This window comes from Talaromyces proteolyticus (genome assembly GCF_021365285.1).
Source record: "Talaromyces proteolyticus strain PMI_201 chromosome Unknown BGW36scaffold_10, whole genome shotgun sequence".
In the NCBI taxonomy this organism is placed as follows: domain Eukaryota; kingdom Fungi; phylum Ascomycota; class Eurotiomycetes; order Eurotiales; family Trichocomaceae; genus Talaromyces; species Talaromyces proteolyticus.
Window position 1 is genome coordinate 1607297 of NW_025764286.1, and position 17775 is coordinate 1625071.

Sequence of the window (17775 nt, forward strand, 5' to 3'; positions counted from 1 at the left end):
ACATTCTTTGCATCTCTAGACCCATACACATTCCTCAATCGACAGTGAACTCAGCGGAATTGTATACAATTATTAAATATATAGCTGCGCCCAGAGGGATAGCGAATGCCGACAATACCCGCGAGGCGTAAGCGGGGTGAGGGCTAGTACGAAGCCTAGTGATTGGTCTGACAACAGATGAACTGACATATGATGATGCCGGACTGTCAATCAATTTCAATAATGAAGTAAAAAATATGTACAAGCACGGACGCAGACCTAGGCTAGGCAGTGTCATTTTTCCAATCCCACACATTACATTATTGCTTTCTGCCTGTCCACCGAGTCGGACTAAAAAGAATAACCAGTCCGTAGAGCCATTCAAAATGGACTTTCAAAGTCCTCCCTGGACAAAAGAAGTCCAGGTCATCAACTATAATTCCCCAAAGGAATCCCATCCTACTCTTCCCGTCTGTCTTCTAGGTGGGATACGAGCTCGTGCATGTTGAAAAAAAGCTGAGATGCTCAACTCCGGATCTCAGTAGCGTGAGCCCAAACATGCGTCATTATAAATGGAGAGAAAATGGAATAAAACACCCAAAAGAAATGAAAATAAAAAAGACATCCGAGCATTCAACAAAGATGGAGAAAAAAAGAAATCGGATCTATACACCATCATAAGATACAAGACTTCAAATGCCATGCCTTCAGATACGCCGAAGAAAAGACGCCAGAATACCAGATCCTTGAAGCACAGAACCAAGGGTCTGAGACGGACTCCGAGTATTAACCGTTTCATTAAGCCGCGAGGTTTGTGTAAAATGCGAAATATCGCACAACGGGTATGCAAGATAGACAATAAAGAATTTGTCTTTTCACTCATCGGTAATGTGGATATGTATCATCAAATATACCGGAAACCGACAAGAGGGGAGAAAGCCAATGGACAAGATGCAACAAATACGATCAGTATGCTCTGCGGCCGCCGAGATTACCGGGTTTCTCGTTCGTATCTATATGCCACACAACGTAATTGGGGAGACCAACCACCTCATAGCCAGCTCGTTTGGCCATTTTAGCAAACCCTTCGGTCTCGGCTTGGTTTTCAAAGGCATAAGAAGGAAAGTTAATACCTGGGATAACAATTAGTATTGATCAACCAAGACTCGACACTTCAAGCATACCGGCTCGGTGAACGTCGGCCTTGACCAGAATATTCACACCGCCAATTCCATCCAGGTTCACCTCCTCGTCTTTGTTTTTCCGCCAGTCACCGAGCTTCACCAAGTATGTCCGGCCGGTATCGTACTGTTTGTAACCTTCGGCAAGGACCGTATCTTTAGGGAGAGAATCAGCCAACCGGCGGCCTTTGTCTGACTCGATCCAAGAGTTGTAATCAACTGCATATACCAATTAGCCGTGACTTGTTCCGGAGCAGACCACATCAACGTACATTTGCCCTCAATATCAATGCCATTTTCATAGCGATGGAACCAGATATCTGCCACGAGTCAGTCAAACCAAGCAGGTACTGGTGATAATAATACGTACTAGGTACGAGAATGTCCTTATCGTGCGCCATAAAATCCTCCAATATCTTCTTCGGGCTGTCGACAATGTCCACATCTCTCCAGTACACCCACGAGTGATCCGGTTTTAAAGCAGAGTAGAGCAAAAAGTTCCGAGCTCGCGCAATGGATTTGCGGCGGGGGCCCTGGGCCTCGAACGAATGCTTTTCCTTGATATCCATCTCAATATCCGATCCGAAATCCTTCTGCACAATGAGAGCACTGCGGAAGGCGATTTTCTCGTCCACCTGATCCTGGATCCGTTGGAGCTCCAAGCTCAGGAGAGCCAATGTATCATCAGTCGAGTCGCCGACCAGGAAAGCCAGGTCAATGAGGTCGTGGGGATATGTCAATTCGGATAATAGGTCAAAGTACTTTTGAAGGTATGGCGCGGCGTCACGCAGCGGGGTGAGAATCAAGACACGTTCTCCATTGCTGGCAGCCTTGGGAGTCGACTTGATCGGGTTGAGATTGACGGAAGAGATTGAGGGAGAGTTCACATCAAAGGCCTCATGGCGATTGAAGTTCACTGGGGTCTGCAAGTGCGCATTCCAATCATTCATTTCATTAATAGTCATTTTCATCGGTGAAGTAGACGGTCCGTAGCAGTAGAAACTATTCGATTTTTATCGTTAGTAATCAATCATCTACTCCCTTCCGCTGTCCCCACGCTTTCCTGCACGGTGCGTATATATTTCTTCCTACCTTTGCATCTCTGCGGCCGAACTGCTGATGCCGCGCCATAGGAGAACCACCAGGCCCGTCACGGCGACTGAGATTAGGAAGCGTGTCCTGGTCAACAACACGAGGATGGCCCGCCATGGAGGGAACCTAGCGCGGGTAGACTTCCATGTGACACCTCCCTTCGGAAGAAGCATTATGCCTGGGCGGCTGTATGGCGCGAAGGCAATTATTATTAATTGCAATGGATACTAGCTCCAGTCGCAAACAAGCGGACAGAAGGGGACAGCAATGGCGACGGTGACGAGATCTCGGGGGGGGGTGGGTTTGGGATGGGATTTCGACTATCTTGTCGTGATGTTTTCCCCCCTAAACCCACGTACCGGGGGAGCTAAGGGTAGAGCGAAAAAAGGCTGTCCGATTCGAATGGATTCAAGCGAGTGACAATGGGATCAACACCCAAGAGAATTCTCTGATCGACAACAACGGCGGCGGACTGGGGGGAGGCGGAGCTGGGGAAGAAAGGGAGCAGCATATGTTGGATGGGAGACTAGAAGTTGGCAGTGGCAGCGAGATAACTAACTAGGTTGTGGCATTGGCGGCAGTGGCGAGTCTGGGCCGGGCGGCGTGTGCCCATTGGTTGCGCGCTGGCTTACATACGCGGCCCGGCTCAGACAACAGCGATAAGGGCTCTTGGCTGCCATTATTTATTATAATGATGTTCATTTGATGTATGTATTATTGCATCGGGACAAATGAAAATAACGAGATTATCGACAGTGTATTATTAGCAACGATAATTATAGGAATAAAGACAGGGCACAAGGCATTGTAACCTGTGTTCCTGATACTCTACGTCTTCTGAACACGGCCTGTGATTGGCCCGTGGGGAATGGGCCTAATGAATCATCATAATAATAGTAGTATAACTAAGTAAGACGTGTACTGCAACCTACATTCTATCCTTATTGCATACACCATGCACAGTCCTCGCCAAGAACTTCTGGTCCTATGTCTAATTTTCAGCCAACAGCAATAAGAGAGCCCGTGATATATGTGTTTATATTCTTATGATACATAACATCGTGCCTGTGCGTCTTTTCTCATTGCCACTCAGGCACCTAATACCGGCATGAAACGAATCTCCATAGATCCCAAAGCTCAGCTCAGAAACTGTTACTCGGATAATAACTGCACTATTCCAAAATGAACTTCTGCAGGCTGCTCCAATGGGCTTGGCCCCGATGCAAGGGAGTACCGTCCTCCTACGTACACTACCTATCAGAACCCTCTCGCCACGCGGACACGTAATGGTCAGGGGTAACAACCAAACAAGATACCAGACGCACATATAGACGATTGAAATAAAAAATGGTTGCCATTGTGGAGGTGCTGGGTGAGGATCAACAGGGTTCAAGATGCAGCAGACATCTGCCCCTGCAGCGGGCAAGTGCACGTATGTATAATATAGGATAATAAGCGAGCGAAGGGTCTGGGAAAGGTAAATCGGGGCCATAGTCGTGGTTAGAATCCATTGCAATTGGCAAAGGCATGAAACTATATCAGTGGGAAGATCGAGGTCGATCAGTAAGGGCGTGGCAATGCAAGGTACCCGCGTCCTTCAGTGACTCCTCACTTTCTCAACCTGGACTATGATAGAGGTAATACATAGGTCAATGTTGTATGGAGTACACGAATATTTTCTAGGCTGGAGCAGAAGAGAATCTCTTTGAGCGATCATGGTTGAATTTGAATTAGACTATGTATCCACACGACAAATAATGTAGTAGCTGTTGGGAATAAAAGGCAAATATATATAAAACCGAAATAGCGACACAAAAATTAAGTACAGAAAATCAGCTGGAAAATAGATCCAAGGAAAGAGAAATTTTGTAAAAGGGATGGGATACCCAAAGCGAAAAGCGGCAAAATGCGCCTATTCCGTATTGATGACCTTCGGTATCAATGAAATAGACAAATGAGAAGTTAAGAAAAAGAGCTGTCGTCATCCTAGTAGTACACGGCGAGCTATCGTCAATATAATAGCCCTCCAATCGAAGCGCAAATGAAGCAACATGCGGCGTAACATCATGAGTGGGAAGTAAGTCATTGATTAGTTATACTCCTGTTGCAAATTTCGTGCTTCATTCTAAAGTGTTCATCGTAACTCGTTATGTGCCTCTCTATTCCGGCCCATGCAACGTGTGATAGCATTCCCTACGTAGTGTGGGAAGATCCACGTTGGAACGGTAAAAAAGTGTGGGGAAAGGATGGTGTAGGACAGAGTGGCGATGATGGGTTGGTGGCTGGTGGTGTACTATGTAGGACGGCGCCGAAACTGTGCGACATCGTCGAGCTCGTGGTTGCTGTGGCCTCAGGATCGGGGCTGAGAGCAGCGACCTCATCGCAGAACACTCGAAGGCCAGGCAGCATCTTCTTTTGGGAAGATTCTGGGATGGTGGCTAGTGGAGGGGGTGTGATGACCTCGGTTTTGGGGGAGTGAAACATCTGGTCATAGGACTTGAGCTTGAACTCAAGCGCGCGGTAACGATCATGGAGGTCGTCGTACTCCTGTTTGAGTGCACGCATCTGCTGTTGTGTCGCTTGGTTCTGGGACTGTAAGCTGGAAACCAGCTGTTGCAGCTGCATACAACGGAGCTGGCCTTGGAGATTCTCAGATAGGTGTGGTGGGATATGCTTCTCCTGACGCAGGAGGTGGACAATAATGGAGAGCATAAAGTCGAGGAGGAAGATTGCCCCTTGGACGATGTGTTCCTTGGACTGAGGTAGGCTCTTGCTAGGGTTCCAGCCAGCCTTTTCGAGGAAAAAGTCATGAACCCGACTGTCCAACTCTCGGTGGAGTTGACTCAGATTTTTGCGTCGATTGCCCTCGGCAATACGATGCTTTTCACGTTGATCATCTTGGTCACTCGAAACCATGTCATTCTTTCGTTTACGCCCACATAGTTGCTGTAGTGGAGGTTTCCGGTTAATGTTACGGGGTGCCACCAAGGACATGATCTCTGTATACGAGAGATCATTAGGCCAGCCAAAGGCCTTCTGAGCCGAAAATGTATCCTTCAAAGTCAGGTCCACCGAGCTGGCTGGAGAAGGAGGTGAAATGAGATGGTCACTTGTTGAGCATGTTGACTTGGATGGGAAGGAGTCCTGGGAGCTAGGAGGGCTCGGAGCATATGCAGTAGCAGTGAAAGGGTTGAATGGGCCCGGAGGCAATGGTTCAATGCGAGGCAATGGCGGCAAACGTCGCATAGTCGGATCTTCTTGTCCTTCAACTTGAGTGCGGAAGGTAAACGAGTTTAGTGCGCTGTTTGTATCGAGTCAGTTGCCAGTTCAATGAAGACGAAATGAGAGCATCTTACGGCAACGAGCAACGCCGTGCACCATCAACATCACACGTGTCTTCAAACATGGTGTGTGTGGATTGGCAAGTCGAATCAAAAGTATGTGCAGAAAAGAGCCTCCGAGAAATGCAGAATGAATAAAAGATACAATCTATATACGGGGTATGGACAATGCACACAGGCACGGGAGAGAATGACCTTGGTCGAGGAACCCAACAAACGTGGCACAAGGACAAAACCACGAACGAGTTGGTCGAGCATGCATACAAGTTATATATCCCTGAGGTCACCTTAATCATGCCCATGCGTCTAGCCCCTTACCCCTCGCTTTGGCCTCCCGATAAGAGTATAATGGCTTCGTGCTTCTTGATCGAGGCTGCTCTGTAAGCAAAAGCTGGATGTATCATCTATGCGATCTGCGTGCCGCCTAGAGAGGGGAGAATAAAAAGGACCACGCAATGCAGTCAATGTGAGGTACGCTGACGCTTCTGCAACTATTGCAGCTTCGTGCAGCTCCATCGTCGACGGGGAATCCAAAACACGAAGCCGTAGGAGAGAACGGCAACCTCTTTCGGTTGATAGTAAGCTCCTCATCTTCCTATTAGAACGTAGCATCTGCTAGGAAAAAAGAGGGGAGATCCACAACAGGAAAATTTTAGTGTGGCACGATCTAGCAATGCGTTCTAGATGGAGCATGTCATGATTCGTGCCCGGTTGCGCTGGGTCCTGCAGATTATTATAGTCTCCCCTTGCATCAATAGTTTCCGAAACCAATGATAGCCACAGATCAGACTCCTTATAACCATCGCTTCCACCATTTAAGTGTCTTAAAACTAGTGATCCCTCCCTGGGGGTTATCTGCGTGCTAAGGGAAATCGGATTGGTGGTGTCGCACCTTTGGAGAGACGATAGATGTATAGGAATCCGAATCCCGGGAAATTTAGCTTCTCATTAGCTGCTGTGGCAAGATCTTCAACCCCCTCTACTTCCCAATAATGCTACACTGCACATGGGCGCGGGGTCCCGTGGCAATATGGTTTTCCTTTCATCCTAGCCGATCTGATGACGTTCGCCATGGTTATGAATCGACAGGCCCATGTGCACATGTATCATATGCGTTGCTAGCCGAAGGCCCAGACGTTGAACTGCTTCACAGTAGTCTTTCCTACTCACCAGGGAGTCCTTGCGAACGCGAAGAAAGGTTGATGGGATGGATCCACTTGAAACTAGGGACTATGCAGGTAATCCTTATGAACCGTCTAACGTACGTACTAATCGCCTAGTTGGTTGGCACCAAATAGTCCTGTTGCCTTCTCCTGCGAGGGATAGAAGACAAATGATGGTGCCGTGCTATATGTAAGGCATTCATTATTGGGACATAATCGTAGTTGATACCAAGTAAGGCATTGTAAAACCTCGCTCGCCAGTCAAGTGATTGAGTGAACCCCAGTTCTTCCACTCAATCTGATGCAAATACCGGGCAAATTTTAAATTTGGGGCACGAAGAACGAGCCACAGTCGCCCAACATCTGCAAATCAGCCAGGCACATCGTGGATCTCGATGAGCGGGGCCTTCCCAGTAGGACAACAGTTCGGGAGAGGCTTGAGAGTCATACTGCAAAAGTGGTGACGGCATAGCAAGTAGTTCACTGGGTGAGAGATTGAAATGTTGGCATTGGAATTCACAGAATGTTGACGGGTGTCGATTTACACTGGCCAGAAGCCCCTCATTGCGAGCTGTCATATTCTCTTTTTTTGGAGTCCTCCTTTAAACCTAGAAAAAGGCATGGCATTGGTTAGCGTCTGAGCGTCTGCCGCTAGGACCAGGGCCACGGCCACGATGTCGCGAGGCAATAGCCATACGTACGTCCTTATTTATGTACTCCGTAGCGTATAACGGGGACCTGTAAAGGACCCCGCACGTTAGGACAGGCTGGCACTATTTCGGGGGGGTTTTTTTGGCGCAAAGCATAACTGAAATCTAAATAATAATAATGATTATTATTATTCAACCACTGAAATTCTCAATCGATCACTAACCAAGATCGAAACCGGCTGTCTGGATCAGCTAGCTCGCTAGCTCTTGATCATCCCCTTCTCAACAAGGTTGGTAGGGAAGAACCGAATGTGTCCGTTGCTAGCCACTCATGATGATTGATACATGCATGAATTTGTCCGAGTGCTCCGGTTCTATTCGGTAAATTCGTCGGCCACGATCGCTTACGGGGAGAACCAAATTCTTCCGGTTCTATCATTTATGGATCGTCAGTCTTAGCATGAACCATCTTCTCCAAATGGCAACCCGGGATTTGCAAAGTTAGCTGAGCTCCAAGGAACTGGTACACTTAGATAGTCGCCGTCTCAGCATTGCAAAAGTTAGACTGATGACACACAGTGAGATTGACAGGTAACAAACAAAATCCAGAATACGTCCATCCATCGGGGATATCTCTGTGCTTCTTATATAAAGTTTCAGATTGCAAGGATGGAGTCTGTTCAATATCTCACTATATGATGTAGGAATCCAAATGGCTCTTAACCCATGCATTGTCACGTTCAGGGTTCCTGAGGAAGGCCACAGTAGTGATACAAACCTACAGGAGTCCCGCCACTGCAAGATCGCGGCATGCAAGGCGGATAGCAGCAGGGCATCCACGAACAAGTCGAGGCAACTAAGGCAGCAGTTGAATGAGCCTGGGCCAGCAAATAACGCCGCATCGTATTCGGTTCGGAAGTGGTTGGGGTTGGGGGTTCTTGATAGGACGTCCGGAGAGTTGAGGACATCTCGGCACGCTTTGCTGTGCATGGCAAATGCGGGACGAGAGTTGACACGTCGTAGACCTCATAATAGTGCTAGTAGTGAGTGGATAATGAACTGTGCGAATTCTATCTGCAATGCCTGCCCGCAACTGTTGTCGATAAGCAGGCGGTTTCTCCCTCCTGCGAGCACACTGGGCTGCTTACGTAGGCAGCATGAAACCTCTGAATACTAAGAAGCTCAAACCACACGACTAGTTGCCCTGATGGAGGGTTGAAAGATGTAGCTGGATGTAAATAGAAAGGACAAGTATTATTATCACTGGTAGTATGTAACAATGCTGCAAACCGAAGGCCCGTACAGGTGGCATATGTGAATCCCAGCTTCCCACCTAATTAAGCAGTGGAGGATCTCTACTGACTTCTCAGATAATATGTAGCCAAGTACAGGGTGCCATGCAGATTCTACGCTGGAGAGCCATCTAGTAAGAGATGCTTAGATAGACACGTGAATTCTAGAGTACAAAGAGAGCATGGCTAAGGACAGGCGCTCAACTAGAAAGGGATGAATTATTATCATGAACCAACCGCGAGCAAGGACAATTTTCCGCAATCTCAAGCAGAATAATAAAATCAAAAAGAAAATTAACCGAACTCGTCTGTCACAAGCCTTTACGAGACCTCAAAAGGAATGACCTGCACGGGATGGAAAGAGAAAGGGCAAGCATTACCGACACAAAAATTTCTTTACATCAACATAGACAGGAGAGCACCCAAAACGGCAGTGAAGCCCATGGTAGGAACGACAATGTTGCCGACAGCGGCACCGCTAGAAGTGGCAGAGGAAGAAGAGCTGCCGGAAGAAGTGGAGTTGCTGCCGGAGCTACCATCGATGGTGGTTGGGGTGGCTGTCGAAGTGCAGTTGTAAGTACCGTGAATGATGTCACCACCGTTGGCCTCTGATTGGAAGTTGCTGCAGCTGAAGTTGTTGGTGCTCTGGGCGTTGAAACCTCCCTTCACATACTTGAGGGAAGGAAGAGTGAGGCTGGAGCAAGCATATTAGCTTCAGGTGCTAGAGAGTATCAAGACTGCATGGTGTCACTTACTTGGAGAAAGAACCGGTAACGTCAATGGCACCAAGGACGGTGGCCAGGGCAGGCAAATCGATGGTGTCCAACTTGCCGTTGTTGGAGATAGACAGACCACCAGATAGGGTTTCCAACTTGGGCAGGTTGATCTTCGAAAGCTCACCGTTGCTGTCGAATGAAAGATCATCGCAAGTGGTCAGGTTAGGGGCAGAGAAGTTGGAGATGTAGTTGCCGAAAAGACCAAGGGAACCGGTGAGGTTGGCAAGGGAAGGAACCGAGATGGTGCTGCTGTTCATGAAAGACATGTTCTGGGCACTGACCAAGTTGGGGAAATCAATCACCAACTTGTTGTTGTTGCTGGAGATGGTCAACAGACCAGAGATGTTCTTGATGTTGTTGACGTTGACTTCAACCAGGGCGGTGTTGGCAGTCAGATCAAAGTTGCCCACGGAGTCCAATTCGATGCCTTGCAGGGAAGTGAGACCAGTGTCGGTGATGCTGACGGAGCCGGCGGAGTTGATTCCATCGTTGAAACCCAAGAGCTGCAGGTTCGGGAGGGTGACGAAAGTGATAGAGCCGACGGAAGTCAGCTTAGGGAAGCTGAGCGAAGTCAATTGGTTCACTTGCTTCAAGGAGAATTCGTCGCCAATGCTGGTCAGAGATGGAGCCGAGATGGAGCTGATGTTGGTGGCGCCAGCAGCAGTGAAGCTACCAGAGACGGATTGGATTCCGCTGAAGGTGAGAGGAGTCTGGACGCTGGACTGGATAGCGATATCACCCGAGATCTTTTGGCAGCCCTGGAGGGCATCGGCGTCGCTCTGAGAGGAGATCTTGATAGTGCCAGAGCACGCGTCGTCTAAGCAATTCCAAGGTTAGCAACGTCACCTGTGTAGCTCGATCGCGTGATGGTGACTCACTGGAGGCGGCGGCGGCCATGCCAGTTGCCATCAAGGCAGATACGAGGTACTTGTTCAAAGCCATTGCGAGATAATTCGTGTTCTCTTGATGATGAATATCTGCGGGCGGGTGTTAGCCAGGTCATCATGACTGTTGCATTTGTGTTTTGGCTTAGTGGGGAGCTGCATTCCCGAGGTGACACGGTCGCGAGATCACAACGGCACAATTCATTCTCTCTCGATCTTCTTCGTCGCCATTGTTATTCTTGCACCCCTTTGATCTCGCTCGTCGTCACCTGCGGGCCACGCATGGGCAGGCAGCAACAGGGAGGGCAGGCTTACTAAAAGATGAGTAGCGAGGATACGAGGGTATTAGCAAGTATAGAGAAGAGAGCAAACCACGCACGAGAGCAGAAAAGGCTGCAGGGAGGCGGGAAGGCAATAAAGGGAGGTGAACGAGTGAAGAGAAAGAAAACTTTCAACGAGAGAAGGCACGCCGGATTGGGGTAGGAGCGATGGGTATTCCGGGCTCTCGCAGAGGTGTGAGGAGAGAGAAAAACAAGAAAGGGGAAGGAGGGAAAACGGAAGGAAGGGACTGGCCGGGCTTTCTACGTGCCGGGGGCAGCAGCATTGGCACTCGCTCCTTCCTGCTCACCACTGACTGCCACGGCGAAACCACAACGCACGCTAGAGGCAGGAGCGGGCTGGGGCCAATGGGGGCGCCGCGAGCAGAGACAGGGCGGGGCTAGTGGAGGCTAGCCCGACTCGAATGGGCTGCTGCCAGGGGAAGCCACTGCAAAAACTGGGCAGCCCCATATTATTATTACTACGTACACCACTGTATTATTCTAGTTCATCCAACGGTACAGTTGCACCTGCAGTACAGTCCGACACCCAGTTAGCCCGACATTCACCATCCAACATCTAATTGCACCAGACCCTGTGCGCGCAGCCGGCAAGTATCCTCGAAAGCATCGCTGCACGAATTATCAATATGAAATGGCAATATTGTCATTGTCATGCGTCGCCACCGGGCAGGTGCATAAATTGACGGGGTGATCACTACTAGAGAGCCCGAGTAGGCTAGTACTACTACAGCCGACGAGGCTAGCAGTCCCTAGTCGCATCATCGATCGACCCGCGGGAGATTACATGGTACGATCCGTGCCAATGTCATCTTGGCTAACCGACTGCATCGGTGCATGCGAAGACAAAAACACAAATAAAAAGAAACCCATCGAGACGCATCCGACCTGTCTTTGTTGTTGCTGGATCCGACGACGGCAGCCCTGGCTATTGCGTGTTTGTTTGTGGGGTTTGCATAGCTGCGTCCAATCGCGGGAGGCCGCCACCGTCTGGCATGTCTGGCACGATAACAAGTTTGCGGCAGTTTTCGATTTTTTTGGTCTTCTGGAATGGTGCTTTTTCAATTTCTCATTCCATGATTCGGCGTGTTTACTGCTTTGATCGGATTGTTGTTGTTATTGTTAGGACATGGCTGAGCCTGTTGATGAACGTGGCACCTTGCTCTGTCCAAGACTTGGAAACCTGACCGACGCCGACGAGCAGAGATATCCAGCCGAGGCCATTGGCCACCCATCTACTTATCATGAATCATTCATTTATCATCAATGACCCGTGGCTATTGCTTAATACACCGAGGAGTCCGATTCAGTCGTGCATGTAGATTACCTAACCTATGACGCGGCCGACTGATTACGTAGCCTCCATTTCCAACTTAATTGCCTGCTATCTTGAAGCTGTCCAGGTGGCTAGCCAATTAAACTTCTAGCTGTGAGACCAAGATTGGACACCTGAAAACAAGCCTTTAGAGGATATTAGCATACGTGCCCATGACTGTTCTCACCGCTACCGAGGACTAGGTAGTGACACACGACTTCAGGTGTGAACGATTCCACCTTGAAGCAATAAAGAAGAAGAAGAAGAAGAAGAAATATCAAGCCCTCGGTCCTGGCATCGCCCTTGGTACGGATTTCTACATATACGGTAGCATAACGAAGGGCTGGCTGCACGTGCTCAACTTTCACGCCTCCTCCCCGTGCAGTTTCCCGTCTTGCCTGGGCTAAGCTTTTTTAGCGTTCATTGTGAATGGCGACGTAGACCTTGTAGCACAATCACTCGATATTAATACTATCCAGTGCCGTTACTTATTACCTATATTAGTTTACATATTGTGTTTTGGCTTCCATCCTCGAGGAGTCTAGAGTATTGATTATGACTTGTCCGTTTCTCGTGCAGCAATCGTCATGAGCGAATGCACACTACACACAGCTGTCATGAGACGTCTCATCAAAACATAAAAAGTTGCATGGTAGATCGAACCTATCATATCAATTCTTCAAAGAATAAACAGGAGATACAAACTCTGCGTTTCAGACGAAGGTCTGATACTGCCATCCGAAAGAGGCTAGATTACTACTTGTGATCACGGGATCACGCGATGACAGGAGTCTGGGCGCGATCCCTAAGATGTGACGCCGAGAGTGACTCGGTTGGCATACAATAGGGCAAACCAGACGTGATTGCGTTTATTTATGTCGATTGAAGACGAAAACCCGAACCGGTTTTCGCTTTATACCTGCTGCGGGTCAATTGCTCTTCGATATTTATATCTATAGCCCATTTATTAAAGCTTGAACCGCTGGACGAGCTGGCTCTCTTGAAAGCGATTAGCACCGCCACCAGGCTTCCTCCATCCCGGATCCCCTTCACGGTCGCCAATATGGCACCCAGACGCTCAGCTCGGATTAGCTCTATCCCAAACCAGCCCAAGCCGGCAACCTCCAAACCCCAGGCTAGAAGCAGCAAAGGGTCCCAAAACAACAGCAACCCAAATGGGATTACAAAGAAACGAAAAACACCAGCAGGTAGCACTTTGAAAGGCAATGTACCTGCAAAAGTTGCCGATACCTTTGTACTCCCCTCCACCCCCGGAAGCAAGCAACCCTCTAAGGATGTTTCAAAAGACTCCCTCAGGCTTACTCCACCGCCGCGACTTGATCGACCAGTCGACCCCCATAGGACCAATGCCACATTGATGACCCCAAGAGGAAGCTCAGTAGTGGTATACCCTTCGGTAGAGGACGCTTCACCCAGCAAAACTGGCCTCCCGCGGCCCGTCACCACGACAGGGAATTTGCTCGAGAAGGCACTTGAGCATCTGATCGCTACAGATCCACGATTGAAACCCGTTATTGAGAAACACCATTGCCGAATATTCTCTCCAGAAGGGTTGGCCGAGCAGGTGGATCCATTTGAGAGCCTCATAAGCAGCATCATCAGCCAGCAGGTTTCTGGTGCCGCGGCGCAGTCTATTAAGAATAAATTTCTGGGGTTATTCGAAAGTACGGATTCAATAGAGTCCAGTCAAACAAGAGGGTTTCCTACTCCTACAGAGGTCACCCAGCTTGATATCCCCACGCTGCGTACGGCTGGACTATCTCAAAGAAAAGCAGAGTATATCCAAGGTCTCGCGGAGAAGTTTGCTAGTGGCGAGCTGTCTACGGAGAAATTACTCAGGGCTAGTGATGAGGAGGTTATGGATTTACTCATTGCGGTGCGAGGACTGGGTAGGTGGTCAGTGGAGATGTTCTCGTGCTTCGCTTTGAAGAGAACAGACGTTTTTTCGACTGGGGATTTGGGGGTGCAGTAAGATACCGCCATTTTCTTTCTTTTGTCAGTAAGATTGGGACTAACATTGACATGTTGTAGACGTGGCTGTGCAGCTTACGTAGGGAAAGATATCAATAGACTTAAGTCAAACGGGGCTAAAGGGAAGTTCAAGTATATGTCCGAAAATGACATGCTGGAACTCGCGGAAAAGTTCAGGCCATATAGGTATGTTGTATACAAAAGTAGGCTTGCAAATTTTATTAACGTGCTATTAGGTCGCTTTTCATGTGGTATATGTGGAGGGTAGAGGATGTAAATATAAACGTATTTAACTGATTACTGTGCAATTACCAATATCATGTATATATCAATTAATATAAGAGCAGACCTTGTTTATATCGATTATGTGGAACAATTCTAGAACAAAGGAGAAAAAAGAGTATTGATTTGTTTGTACAGTACGAGTACAGAAGTCTCTAATCCCGACTCATTCAGGGCACGTCCATCATCCACAGTCTCATTCTATAAATTCTTTTCCCTTTCACATCAACGTCTTTTTTCTTCGTTTTTCTTCTTGTGATTAGCCCATTTACTTCCGCTTGACGACCAGAGTGTCCAAGTCTTCGCGTTCTTGGGCTTCTGCCTGCAGTTCCCGAATGATAGGACTCAGGTACTCGCGATCCTGAAATACACCAGTCAGCAGTTGAATCTTCAAAGTATTCCATCGAAACGCCTTCTCATGTCCAAAATGTTGCGCTATATTTGCTTTTTATTCTGTGAAGCTCCTGTAGCGGCTGGACGAAAATAAAACGGATGCATGAGAATAGCGGATAGATTGCGCAACGTACCTCATCAGGCTTGGTCTGTTCCTCAGCTGGGAGAAGGGTGTGAGAGATCGAGCACTGCAAGAATTGAAACGTTAATCCTGAAATCTAGCCACAATTGATAGACACCGCAAGTAAATACCTGGAAGGCACGACGAAGGCGGAAGACACGGTCATAGGCTTCCTTGGGAGGAAGACGTCGGAGAGCATTCTGGACAAGTTCGCTTTCCTCGGGGATCAGGTCATCGGCCCTGCGCAAAATGTTAGTTGTCAGGTTTGCACATCGCTGGTCATGTCAGGAGCATTCAATTGCCCTCGACGGCGCATCGTAAATGAATTTCTTTGGGATATTCCAGCGGTGGAGAACACTCTATAGAGCAATGCATCGAATGTAGTCGGTATCGGGGGGATATTACCTCAATCCAAGGCGGCGGTATCCAGCAGCGTTGGTGTACCATTCGGCAATCGGCTGCAGCCAGCGGCGCAGGTATGGCCGCTTAACGACATAGCTGGTCATGGATGGAACAGACATGATGCAAAAGCCGCAATCAACGTGGTTTCAGGCCAATTGAGAGTCGGTGGTGGGAGGCAGACTAGGAGAAGTAGCACAGGTCGAGAAGCCGAGCTCACACGGAGTGGTCGCTCGACGTTGCACTAGGGTGAAAAGCCTTGGTGCCTGAGGCAGCGATTTGCTTTTTCGCTGCCGAAGTGACCCGAAGAGCGCCGACAATTAAATAATTATCAACTCGACAACCATCAATGCTACAGGCGTTATTTTGATACTGATATAATACAATAATACAATAATACGAAACTGATTGAGGCTGAACTGATAACCAGTTCTGTCGTCCAGAATATTACAATATCCTGAATAGCGTGGGACGCGTATCACTGTCGGGTGCTGCGATTGGCCGCCAGCTCGATATCTCCGAACTCCCCAAAGGAAGCGAGCGACTCTCGTCTTGTCCACGAGACCTGGTGCACTTTTCAGTCGTCCGCCGTGCCTATCTGCCTAGTCCCTCGACTTGAACAATTTCGTCTTTTTCTCCCATGATATGTACGTCGTCTGCTTGCTGCCTCGAAGCTAGCGTCGTGAGAAGAGACCCCGCACGACGTCAATTTCATCCACGCCCATTGGCCTCTTCGACCGCCATAATCAATCAACCGGCATCTGACAGGGCCCGTTTTTCCCCCATCGCCGAGTCGACCACCACCAACATCTCTACTTCGCGCGAGAGAGAAACCATTGAATCGCCTCTGTTCACATATCGTCTCGCCCTCAGGGACCGACCGACAGACAGACAGAGAAAGAGAGGGATCCCCGATAACCCAGCTATCTAGAGGAGAAGCCGGCATCTACGTTCCGGGTTCGAGCTTCCGCTATGCTCGAATCCGAGAACAGCCGGTGACCAAGACGGATTTTTCACCTGCCTGAGCGCTGTGTGCATTGCCCTAGATGACAATGCCGTCCGACGACAGCGCTCCCGCTCCGGCTGCGAGCCACGAGCAGCAGCAACATGCTCCCGCACACCTAAGCAGACAGCCCGCGAACAGGTTGCTCACACGCCTGGAGGTGTACTCGACACGGATTCCAGCCTACTATATTACACCATTCTGCGGCGCCCTGGCTGGTGTGGCTTCAGGGATCGTGACATGTCCTCTCGATGTCATCAAGACCAAATTACAGGCCCAGGGAGGTTTTGCGCGGCGCCGCGCCCATATGTCTCATACTTCACAAATGTACCGTGGGATGATTGGTACCGGTACGACGATTTGGAAAAACGAAGGCATTCGAGGGCTGTATCAAGGTTTAGGGCCAATGCTGTTGGGATATCTACCGACATGGGCTGTCTATCTAACAGTTTACGATCAGTCAAGGGCGTTTTTTGAACAGAAAACAGGTTGGCTTGTTACAAGACCCGTGAATCTCGATGTGCTAATTATATTTCAGATAACTGGTGGCTTTCACGGACATATGCATCTGTCACTGCCGGGGCATGTTCAACGATAGCAACGAATCCCATTTGGGTGATAAAAACAAGACTCATGTCACAGAGTGGGAGAGTCAGTGGAGACGGGTTTATACCATGGCATTACCGGAACTCATGGGATGCGGCACGAAAGATGTACATGACGGAAGGTATTAGAGCATTCTACTCTGGTCTCACGCCGGCCTTGCTGGGCTTGACGCATGTGGCCATTCAATTCCCGCTCTATGAGTATTTCAAGATGGCATTCACAGGATATGGGATTGGTGAGCACCCAGGAGAAGGAGATTCACATTGGATAGGAATATCCCTGGCAACATTCCTCAGTAAAGTCTGCGCCAGTACTGCTACGTATCCACACGAGGTCCTTCGCACCAGACTACAAACCCAGCAACGCCACCCGCCAACTGCCTCACCAGAGGAAATCTCGTTCCGTGGAGGATTTGACCACCCGGTCGATCGTGGACGACCACCTGGTGCGTCTTCATCTGATGGGATGCCGAACCGACCTCGTTATGCCGGCGTTTGGCGCACTTGTCAAACCATTCTTCGAGAGGAAGGATGGCGGGCGTTTTATTCGGGAATCGGAACTAATTTGATTCGTGCTGTGCCTGCAGCTATGACGACGATGCTTACATACGAATATCTCCGAAAAACGATCAGCACGCTGCAGCACGAAGGAGAGAAGAAGATGCAAAGTATTGAAGTTTCAGGCGATACCCTTGTTTAGCTCTCAAACGTACACTATTGAGGTATATAGACGTTGCGTGGCCTTTGTCCAATTAAACAAGTCATGTTACTGTTTTAGATCGGAACTGCTTTTTTTCTCTCTTTTATCTGTCTTTGTTTTCTTTCTTTTTTATTTTGGAAATTTGTAGATTACCAAGTTCTTTCTGTCATGTCTCTCATTTCGTGTAGTTCCAAGACACGAGGATACGTACATACACATACAATCATACAGACTCCACCCAAAATCTTCATTATCAGTCGATGAAAAAA

At 48.7% G+C, this 17775-nt stretch overlaps 7 protein-coding genes across 7 annotated transcripts; 2 read left to right on the forward strand and 5 right to left on the reverse strand.

The window, feature by feature from the left end:
- Positions 1-945: 945 nt before the first annotated feature.
- Positions 946-2425, reverse strand: BGW36DRAFT_399863 (N-glycosyl-transferase; the record flags this gene model as incomplete). The annotated part of the gene is made up of 5 exons (XM_046218571.1): positions 946-1112; positions 1164-1379; positions 1433-1480; positions 1531-2162; positions 2253-2425. 5 exons carry the CDS (start codon positions 2423-2425, stop codon positions 946-948), a joined length of 1236 nt encoding a protein of 411 aa, XP_046069012.1.
- Positions 2426-4445: 2020 nt separating this feature from the next.
- Positions 4446-5498, reverse strand: BGW36DRAFT_302996 (HLH DNA binding domain protein; the record flags this gene model as incomplete). Its single annotated transcript, XM_046211840.1, has 1 exon — positions 4446-5498. One exon carries the CDS (start codon positions 5496-5498, stop codon positions 4446-4448), a length of 1053 nt encoding a protein of 350 aa, XP_046069013.1.
- Positions 5499-7459: 1961 nt separating this feature from the next.
- Positions 7460-8443, reverse strand: BGW36DRAFT_385957 (uncharacterized protein). Its single transcript, XM_046216973.1, has 2 exons — positions 7631-8443; positions 7460-7571 (listed from the first exon to the last, which is right to left on the reverse strand). Exon 1 carries the CDS (start codon positions 8394-8396, stop codon positions 7908-7910), a length of 489 nt encoding a protein of 162 aa, XP_046069014.1. The 5' UTR covers positions 8397-8443; the 3' UTR covers positions 7460-7571; positions 7631-7907.
- Positions 8444-9094: 651 nt separating this feature from the next.
- On the reverse strand, positions 9095-10416 carry BGW36DRAFT_302612 (GPI-anchored cell wall organization protein Ecm33; the record flags this gene model as incomplete). The annotated part of the gene is made up of 3 exons (XM_046211804.1): positions 9095-9392; positions 9454-10265; positions 10321-10416. 3 exons carry the CDS (start codon positions 10414-10416, stop codon positions 9095-9097), a joined length of 1206 nt encoding a protein of 401 aa, XP_046069015.1.
- A 2316-nt stretch (positions 10417-12732) lies between these two features.
- BGW36DRAFT_385963 (DNA glycosylase) lies at positions 12733-14392 on the forward strand (the record flags this gene model as incomplete). The annotated part of the gene is made up of 3 exons (XM_046216974.1): positions 12733-14000; positions 14064-14189; positions 14240-14392. Coding segments are annotated over exons 1-2 (965 nt in total), but the record flags the coding sequence as incomplete, so codon positions are not given.
- BGW36DRAFT_35192 (ubiquinol-cytochrome c reductase complex 14 kDa protein) lies at positions 14234-15547 on the reverse strand. Its single transcript, XM_046213371.1, has 4 exons — positions 15205-15547; positions 14931-15039; positions 14813-14866; positions 14234-14646 (listed from the first exon to the last, which is right to left on the reverse strand). The coding sequence occupies exons 1-4, from the start codon at positions 15318-15320 to the stop codon at positions 14554-14556; spliced, it is 372 nt and encodes a 123-aa protein (XP_046069017.1). The 5' UTR covers positions 15321-15547; the 3' UTR covers positions 14234-14553.
- Positions 15548-15782: 235 nt separating this feature from the next.
- BGW36DRAFT_35230 (mitochondrial carrier domain-containing protein) lies at positions 15783-17709 on the forward strand. The gene is made up of 2 exons (XM_046213380.1): positions 15783-16689; positions 16740-17709. The coding sequence occupies exons 1-2, from the start codon at positions 16245-16247 to the stop codon at positions 17504-17506; spliced, it is 1212 nt and encodes a 403-aa protein (XP_046069018.1). The 5' UTR covers positions 15783-16244; the 3' UTR covers positions 17507-17709.
- Positions 17710-17775: the final 66 nt, after the last annotated feature.